We start from the raw sequence: 10,189 nt of genomic DNA, 5'->3' as shown, positions 1-10,189 counted from the left end.
GACTTAACTTACTAGTTTCATTTTGCAAGTGACATACTATTATATTATAAATAGACATAAGAAATATCAAAAGAAAAATATTGAATACGATTATAAAAAACGTTTAATAAATTTCTGTTCTAGAATAGGTTCGGAGAGATATGCTAGGGATTTAATAAATATTTTTTTTATTTCAAATTGACAGTATAGAGTTTAATGAAGAACCTTTAAAACCGCAGCTGTAACAAAAACCATACATAATGTTACTTCTCACAAGACGTGGGTCTTGAAATGGTGAAAAATCAGTAAACTTTTGGTTGAAAAACTTCACGTTGAAAAATCTAACTAAAAAAAAGAATAAAGTATTTTAGACCCGTTTAGAATTAGAATTTAATGTTGAGGTCAACATTTTTTAGATAGATTTAGGTTTTGCGTCGCACATTTAGCAGGACGCCACTGCAATGCATATATATTTTTTATTTATAATAAGTTTGCGTCTTAAAATAAGTCACTTGTCGACTGCAGCTTGAAGCAAATTTACGCATACTAGCGCGAATTTTTAATTATAGCAGTTATGGTAATCGATAATTCGCCAAATTTCACACTGCCGGCAATCACGAATAAAGATAAATACAAATGTTTCCTCGGCGAATTCGAAACCCCACTCGTGTGGAAAAATATTATCTCTCATTCAATTTTACATATAGTGGCCGTGTGTTATATTTTTATACACGATTATAAAAATCATCCGTGGATTATGGTATATGGTAAGATAGGTTGGGTAAAGCTTAACATTTGTTATTCTTAATGGATGCTTGTTCCAGCATATACTATATTCGTAATTTCTATATTCGGAATAAATGGCGGGGCTCACCGTCTTTGGACTCACCGATCATACAAAGTGAAGACGCCGTTGAAAGTTATACTTTTGGTTTCATATTCGACGACTGGAATGGTAAGCCATACTGCGCAGAAGAGAAATTAAAGTTGTGTAATGTTGCATTTATTAGGGGTTTTTATCTTTTTGTTTTCATTTCACTATTCATTTAAATACTGACAACATGCATTAAATAACAACGAGCATATATAAATAAGCATATTAATTCGATCTCTCAGTTGCCTTATGTAGGAATGGTTATCGTTAGTCTAAGCTTCTGAGGAAATAAACACAGTCCGACGTTCTGGCAAATTAAATAAGACTATATTTTCACTTATTTACAAAGCGCACAACAACAACTTCTTTTGGACTTTTACATGGACAACAACAATTCGTCTACCCGTCTTTCGTCTTACAATTCGTCTACTCGTTTTTCGTCTTACAATTCCTCTACTCGTCTTTCGTCTTACAATTCGTCACTCGTCTTTCGTCTTATTAAAGAAAAAGAGTAAGCGGCTTTCCGCGTTACCCACGTCTTTTACGTCTTTTTAGTTTGATCGTCTAATACATAATGCCCGTAGTCAAGTGTCGTGACCTGCTTTTAAACCTCTCGTCGGTACGCATCAAAAGTACACCCGAACTCTCAGGAAACAACGCAAAGCGGCTTCCTTTTGTCACGGCTCACGTCCGTTAAAAGAAATAATGTAAACATAACCCTTTGTAATTGCATGTAGAAATAATAAACAAAGAAATACCGCGCTGACGAAAACTAAACCAAAGGGTATATTTTATCTACACTTATGTATATATAACTTAACTTGGCTTAACTTAAAGGCAGTCAGCTTAAACGATTCAACCAAATTATGCAAATTATGGCAAGATCTGCAAACTAAGTTTATCATTTTTCATAAAAGCAGGCGAATGAACTGGGAAACAGTATGACGACAATTGTAAAAACATTAAAATATTAGTAATTGTATTAATTTCAAATTATTTTTTTATTAGTACTCGGTGTTAGATTGGGTGCGTGATCACAGGGTTCACCACAAATACTCAGACACTAACGCCGATCCGCACAACATCAATAGAGGATTTCTTTTCGCTCATGTCGGATGGCTCTGCATGAAAAGGCACCCTGACGTGATCAAGAAAGGGCGTGAAATTGACATAAGTGACATAAAAGATGATCCACTGATCAGATTTCACACAAAGTAAGCGAAATACTGAAAACAAAAATTGTTTTTTAAAAATCAAACCAAATTGAAAGTTTCACACTTCCAAATCACCCCTTTCGGACTGAGATAAATCCGATTAGGTCCTCATAAATCCTTAAATCGTTGATTTCGATTGAGAACCAAATTATTTAAATGTGTTTAAAAACATTATTTTCTATGTTTTAGGTATTATCAGTGGTTTCGGCTGTTTTTCTGCTTTGTGCTTCCCTCGATGATCCCGCCATTACTATGGGGTGAACCATGGATCGTGTCCATTTTGACAAATTCGTTTGTTAAATACGCTGCGGTCCTAAACGCGACTTGGACTGTAAATAGTTTAGCACATTATTTTGGAAACAAACCATACGATAAGTTAGTACATAAATTAGAAACCCGTAGGCATCAACTTATTATCTCACTCATTTTAAGACATAGAGAAATTTTACCTTCTCTAGTCATTTTAGTTGCACTGTTCATAAACCGCGATGCTCTGAGAGAGCAATATTAGCGTAATTTTGCGCACCTTCCTGGAAAAACTTCCGACCTTCCAAAATTTCAACAAATCAAATTCAAACATTTTCATGTCATAAGAATCTTTCAAGTTTGCGCAATCAATTTAAAAGGTTGCGCAGATTCCCAGGGCCTTCCAAATCGGATCCTACATAATCCACACCTTTTAGATTATAATTAAAACTTTTACACCGACCGGTGTAAGTTGGCGCAAAATTTAGACATAAAAAAGTACTTGTTTGGTTGTTGGGAAACTTAAATAATAATATTATTTGATTCTGAAATTTTTAATATTCGGAATAACTATCTTCAGAAGGTACGAAAAATTTCGCATAATGCACGAAATTCAGATATTCTAATAATTTAATTGTTTTTTCCATTTGGTTGAGGTCGAAAGGGAATTTTGAAATTTTGGAAGGTCATAACTTTTCCCAGAAAGGTGTGCAAAATGTTAAACTGGTGGTGCAAAATTGTCCAAAATTCAATTCAAAGACCTTAAAACGCTCTTTTGTTGATGGGGGAACCTTCAAGTTTACCATAAGCTGAAGTCTAGAGTGACACTTTTTGCATGCTTGATCCGTGCATAATGTGTTTTAGAGTGAATTTCAGTGAATTGCAATTGTAACTAAACACTGATGTTGGATTTCAAGTTGCTTCAGAGGGCTCCAACCTAACATTTTTTTACTAAAGCGGTTTACCTTCTTGAATAGAAGGAAAGTTCCTTTATGTTTATCAAAACTGAGCATTTTAACCACGATTTAGTTTAATATGAAATAAGTTCTTGAAAATTTAAATTATTAATTATTAAGCAACAATTTAAAGAATATGAAAAGGCAACAAAATATTTGAACAGCTGGTAGTTAAATTAAAATTTATCAAAACCTCCTTTCATATTAAGAAAAAAAACCAAAGGTTTGATTTTTTAAAAGTAAGAGTTAAACTTGACTTAAAAAGCATATCTTTTATTTCACTTTATTTCAGAAACCTAAGACCAACTCAGAACTTACTAGTGGCGTTCCTGACAAAGGGCGAGGGGCACCACAACTTTCATCACGCTTTCCCTTGGGATTATAGAGCATCAGAATTTTTGCATATGTTCCATGTCACGACTATTGCCATTGAATTCTTTCATAAACTTGGTTGGGCGTACGACTTGAAAACTGTTTCGCCTGAAGTACTTCGGAAGACTATTGAACGGTGTGGTGATGGCACTCACGAACTATCCAAACTAACTAACTGAAACTACTCAAAATTAGATCAATTTGATATGGAATCCACCGTTGAAGGGTTTTTGATTATTACTATAGAAATATCTTCTTTGGAAGAAAACTTGTATTTGTTCTCCCGCCTCCATCCGAATTTCTGGACCAAATTATTTAAAATGTATATAAGCAAATGATTGCTGCGAAATTAAATAGTGACATGGTTTTCGAGTATTTTTGTGTTTGTATTAGTGTTAGGTTCTACAAACCTCAATTCCTTTTCTATGTCAGTTAAATATTTTTAATTCTTAATAATAAACTAATTAATCAATTAATTATTATTAATTAGTAACAATAATACATAGGCATATTAGATAAGGATAATGCGTTATTCTTTTAAGGGATAGGTAACTATCCAGAATTTTTTACTATGTTGTTTTTTGTTATAAATACATTATGTATGCCAGTCAGCTGAGCCGCACCTAAGAGCATTGAAAACCCTGAATTTAGAAGAACTTCGTATTAAAATTCAAAAAGCTTTTTTAAAACTACTATGATCTTAACCATTCAATTGAGGTTTTTATAAGAGGGTTGTATAATTGTCTAGCCTCAATTCAAGAATTTCTTGGCATTTAGAATATATTGTTTTGCATTAAGAATTTGCTTCTTTTTGTTCTGTAGTCAATCTAAATCTCTAGTTCACGTTAATTCAAGAATTTTACCTAATAACTGAATCCAAAAAAGGTCAAGTGTATTAGGAACCTACCTACGGAAACGAATTTCACCCGCTTAATATGTGCTGTGACCTGGATGATGATTTTGCACAGTTTTTTTTTATAAATAAAGTAAAGTGTGTCATCTGACTTTCAAGAAACGTTTTTTTTATTACAACAATGAGTTACGAACAGTATTTAAAAATTGAAAATTTTCAATATTGCCTTGTATAGCAAATTAGAAGTAATTTATAATAACTTTACCTTTTCGACTACTTATGGCTTCTATTTGCTATATTTTGTGATCGCTGGAAAACTGATAACTGTTGCAATGAAACCATAGTAACAAAAATGCTAAAATTATATGACACCACTGCATTGGATAAATAGATATTAACATTTTATATTTATTAAGTTCGACCCTTGTTGACCGCAGTTGAAAAGAATAGCAAGTATGAATACGAGTGCCAATGCAGTTTTTCAGCAGCCATGGTCGTCGATTCTTCAATTTGTACACTGCGACCAGGAATCACCACCATCCCCAAAGCGAGTGGGGGTGATCGTGGGAATAGAAAAAAATATAAATGTTTTCTCGGCGAATTTGAAACTCCTCTCGTGTGGAAAAATATTATTCTTCTGGGTTTTTTTCATACAGTGGCCCTGTGCTATATCTTTATACACGATTATAAGAAGTATCCATGGACCATCGTTTATGGTAAGATACTATTTTCTTAAAATCTACTGTTTATAATGAGTGCACGCTTATTGCAGCATATTTCATCTTCATAATTTCTGGATTCGGAGTAACCGCTGGGGCCCATCGCCTTTGGACCCACCGAGCATTTAAAGCCAACACAAGGTTGAAAGTTATACTATTGGTTTTACATTCGATGAGTGGAATGGTAAGGTCTTTTTTCGCAGGAAATGCATGCGCATATAGAATTTATTCCTCCAAATTTTGTGGTATTATATGTAAATAGAAATTAAGTTAATCGGATATTCATTAATAGAAAATCAAGATAGTTAGATAGATAGATATGTTATTGGCTTATAAAATATAATATTTCTCAAAAGAATTTTTTTGATTTTGATAATAAAGATTAGACATACATTTATCATTTGGTCTCCATAAACCAGTGAAAACACAGCATTATTAAGGAAAAAGGCCGACTTTGCTTTTAATTTGAATTTTAATCGATTGTGGAAAAAATAATAATTTGGGCTATATTTAAATCTAGCGATGGTGTAAACATTATTTACAAAAAGAAATATTTAATTTGATTTCCAAACATCTTTGTTTAGAATTCGGTGATAGATTGGGTGCGCGATCACAGGGTTCACCACAAATATTCGGACAGCAACGCTGACCCGCATAACATAAATAGAGGGTTGTTTTTTTCCCACGTTGGTTGGATCTGCATGAAAAAACACCCCGACGTGATCGAAAAAGGGCGTCAAATCGACATCAGTGACCTAACAGATGATCCAATGATTAGGTTTCACACAAAGTAAGGGAAAGTCTGCATTACTTGAATGGTTAGCAGAATTTATTTGTGTCACTTGTGACAAAGGGCGAGGGTTACCACAATTTTCGTCATTTGAACAAACAAAAAACTCAGAAAATGTTATTTTCTTTACGCACTGTTAATGTAAAAATCTTTTTTCTTTCTTTTCTTCCTTAGATATTCTGTGGTAAACCATACCTCTAAACGAACAGGCATACTGAGCAGCTGGCCAAATAACCCTGCTCAGCGGCTTAGTTGTTATATAATCTATCAAATAATTATTCAGTTCCGTCTAGCTAAGTGTTTTGCATGCTTGTGGCAAAAATCAACGAAAATGTATACGAATTTTACATGAAAACAGATACGGGGACTGACTGATTGCGAACTGAGGAGTGCCATCAATTCAATCTTTATATATCACTCACAAAAAACAGAGGCTAATGTTAAAAAGCGATCACACACTTTTTATTTAAAGTTTACGAGGAGCCGCAAAAATCACTTTCATTGTTTTAAATTTGAGCTGTCAAAGTATATTTTGTTATGGTATATATTTGCTTATTCTTCGTAAAATGTACCGCAAAATTTGTAATAAAGAGTGCTTACAAAAAATGGCGACCCTATAGTTAACTTACAATGAATAGGACATAACGGAAAAGGGGATTAACAAACCAAACAACAATGTATGTATATCAGATACCAATACGAATCCAATCGTCCACGGACTCCTTAAAATCAAATCTTTTTAAAATCTATGTTTCAGATATTACGGGTTGTTTAAGATGTTCTTTTGCTTTGTGTTTCCCTCAATGATTCCACCATTACTTTGGGGTGAACCATGGATGGTCTCCATTCTGGCAAATTCATTTGTTAAATACGTTGCTCTGTTAAACGCGATTTGGACTGTAAATAGTTTAGCACATTACTATGGAAACAAGCCATACGATAAGTAAGTATAAATTCGTTTTATTTATATATTTATTGTAAATACGCTCTCTAGCTTTATTCCATATGTTATTATATTTGTTTTAGAAACCTAAAACCGACGCAGAATTTATTTGTGTCACTTGTGACAAAGGGCGAGGGTTACCACAACTTTCACCACGCTTTCCCTTGGGACTACAGATCATCAGAATTTTTGCATATGTTCCATATCACGACAATTGGTATTAAACTCTTTAATAAACTGGGTTGGGCATACGATTTGAAAACTGTTTCGCCTGAGGTACTTCAGAAAACTATTGAACGGTGTGGCGATGGCACCCACGAACTAATTCAATATATGGAATCAAAGTAGAAAAACTTTTAATGATTGTTGAATGTACTTACGTACTTATCCACTATGCAATATGATCGATTCCAAAAAAAATAGTTGAAATGTATGTATATGTATGAAATATATGTTCTACTGTTCCTCTTATCGATAAATGATAAAATAATTTTGAGTATTTTATTAAAATCTTTTTAGTACCTATTGCTATTAATTTCTACAATACAATACAAAATAAAGTTTCCATTCTTAGTTAATTGGATTTTACTTAATGGTTATCTTAATTTGATGAAATCGCCTTTCAAGTGATGGGCGGATACCAGTTTTCCGGAATGTGAATAAAACCAGAATGGTTTAGTATATTTGTTGCTTCCTGTTATAAACTAATACATTATATGTTTGACACAGAAATATATTTTTATTTTTTTTATATTTATATTTTATTTATTTATATTATTTATATTTTATTTATGTAATGTACGAATGACATTGCATAAATGACGAAATATGTTATTTGATTCCACCGATACATTTAAGTATATGTTATAATTAAATTACTGCAGAATGAATTAAATGAACTAAATGTATTAAACATCTCGCTGTGAAGTATTCTCATTACTGTTCTCAAAAAACACACAGCGATTATCGTAGTAGTTATAAACAGTTGCGTGACGTTATCGGTTCGTAAACAAAAAATTCTTTTTCTACTCCCTTCTGTGAAATACAACTTTTTAAGTCACTCGTTTATTAAACACTCGCTCCGTTGCACGTCGCTCGTGCCGTTTACCACACTTGTTGCATAATATACTATTATCTCTCGTAATTCATTGTTCGAGCTTCTGATTTTACATATTCTCTTTTCTAGCATCTTGGTAAAGGTTAGAAGTGAGATTTGGTTAAACATGGTTACAACAATCCCAAGGTTGGATGCTGTTTGGAATATCTTGTCAACATACCTATTTTCCAACCATGTGAACATGCGAAACGGTTTTACCGGATCACGGCCCCTAACAAGAGCCAAAATAGTCGTACTTTTAGTAGCTCGTTCAAATGAAATAACAAAAATTGCAAAAAAGCATTAGTATTTACAAATTTTTTGGATATCTCCTGCGTCGGTTGTTGATGAATTGAACTTGCTCATGTTTCGCCAATCATCGTGTTGGCTTCTTCAGTGCTTAACTGGAACTGTTTCAGTTAAGCTCTCAAGAAACCAATTAAACTTGCTGATGTTTCGCTAATAATCCTGTTGGCTTTTTGATTACTACTATGGAACTTGCAGTGCTTAACTCAAATAGTTTCAATTACGCTCTGCAAGTTCCATAGTAGTTATGATAGGCCGGTTAAGGAGCAAAAAACCGCATATAACATCAATCCCAAGAACCCCCTCGCATGGAGCCCCGCCGTCCTAGTGTTCCGCCCGTTGCTGCCAGATGTCGCGTGCGCCCTCTCGTTAGTATTCCAACCGGCACCCGCGTCACCGCGAGGTCCCCCTCGGCAGATGGCGGGGACGCGGTGATGCGGTAATGGAGAATGGGGAGGATAATTAAATAAACTTCAATTTTAAGATATTTTATTTTTTTTATAAAATTGGTCTGGCGAGGAGTGTATATTTGCATCGATTCCGTCGGCCAGCCCCCGGTGTGCCGGTTGCTGACGTTCTTGTTCCCGTTCCCTCAAGGAATCTAAATAGGAAGTACACTCCTCGCCGTCCCACTCTGTCGACCACCCACCCTGCTGCTGATGTTCCCGTTCCTTTATTTCTGTCAGGGAAGGGCACTCCTCCCACTCTGTCGAACATCCACCGGGTTGCTCCTGCTGCTGGTGCTGATGTTCCTGTTGCTGTTCTGTTGTATACTAGGGACGTGCCTCGCCCTCCCACTCTTTCGACCACCACTCCTTTGCCCGTGTCACAAAGAGTACCGGGAATTCTAATCCCCGGTACTCTTTGTGATTTAAATATATGATGCGCCAACTTAAAGTGCGACTTGTCAAAAGGAGAAACCGATATTTTTTCTAGAACAAACTAAAAGAAACAAAGTATGTATATGTCGCATTTCCTATAAAAAACATTTTTTAAACAAAACTTTGAGTAAGTGGGGTCATTGATTATTATTATTAATATTATTTTTTTAGGTATGATTGTGATTTGTTAAATTTACTATTAATACTTGTATTTTTATGTACATTTGTTTAAAATTTGTTGATGTTTAGTAGCATATTCTGCAAATAATAAACTACTTTCACTCACTCAATCAAATAATTTTAAAAATTGTTTATTTTTTAAAAGTTAAACACGGATACCAAAATTCACATTTCTATTCACTGTCATTAAAACATTTTTAAAACAAACTTTCAGTAAATGACGGCGTGGAGTCATCGAATAATTTTAAAAATCATCTTATATTTGTTAAAAGTTACACACGCATACCCAAATTCACATTTATATTCCCTGTCATTTAAAAGGTGTTAAAAACAATATATACTTCAATTTAATTTGATTATTATGCAACGTAAAAAAATGTGAAGTATCATATTAGAAAAACAGGTAGAAACTGACCAAAAAAGTGATAATTATTTTCTGTTATTCAGAGATCACTGAGAAAATTAGCCAAAACTGAAACCTACAAAAAAAAAGACTCGCACTGTATAAAGGTAATTAAAATCATAAAACTTACCGTTGTAGGAACATAGGGAAATGGGCATCGCTCTTCTGTATTCATTGCAGTTTCATGGTTAAATTAAAAATAACAAGTGACTTAAAAATCAAAAGGTCTTCTACTCCCAAGCACTAACGCCGATTTGAATGAACGCGATGAACGTATGTTGTCGCCAGAGAACTATGCAGGTGGGAGTCTCAGGGTCAACGTGCTTTCAAACGGGAACGACTTGAGACGCAACCGCTTCGGGCGTACAATATATGAT

At 34.1% G+C, this 10,189-nt stretch overlaps 2 protein-coding genes across 2 annotated transcripts; both read left to right on the top strand.

The window, feature by feature from the left end:
• Positions 1-499: 499 nt before the first annotated feature.
• Positions 500-4,008, top strand: LOC132703149 (acyl-CoA Delta(11) desaturase-like). The gene is made up of 5 exons (XM_060672268.1): positions 500-746; positions 804-934; positions 1,862-2,067; positions 2,257-2,442; positions 3,562-4,008. The coding sequence occupies exons 1-5, from the start codon at positions 554-556 to the stop codon at positions 3,818-3,820; spliced, it is 975 nt and encodes a 324-aa protein (XP_060528251.1). The 5' UTR covers positions 500-553; the 3' UTR covers positions 3,821-4,008.
• A 976-nt stretch (positions 4,009-4,984) lies between these two features.
• On the top strand, positions 4,985-8,791 carry LOC132703185 (acyl-CoA Delta(11) desaturase-like). The gene is made up of 6 exons (XM_060672312.1): positions 4,985-5,045; positions 5,267-5,397; positions 5,798-6,003; positions 6,761-6,946; positions 7,030-7,290; positions 8,722-8,791. Exons 1-6 carry the CDS (start codon positions 4,985-4,987, stop codon positions 8,789-8,791), a joined length of 915 nt encoding a protein of 304 aa, XP_060528295.1.
• The last annotated feature ends 1,398 nt before the right edge of the window (positions 8,792-10,189 follow it).

This window comes from Cylas formicarius, unplaced genomic scaffold, assembly GCF_029955315.1.
Source record: "Cylas formicarius isolate icCylForm1 unplaced genomic scaffold, icCylForm1.1 PGA_scaffold_6__28_contigs__length_40554024, whole genome shotgun sequence".
Taxonomy (NCBI): domain Eukaryota; kingdom Metazoa; phylum Arthropoda; class Insecta; order Coleoptera; family Brentidae; genus Cylas; species Cylas formicarius.
This window is presented reverse-complemented; position numbering and strand designations above follow the sequence as displayed.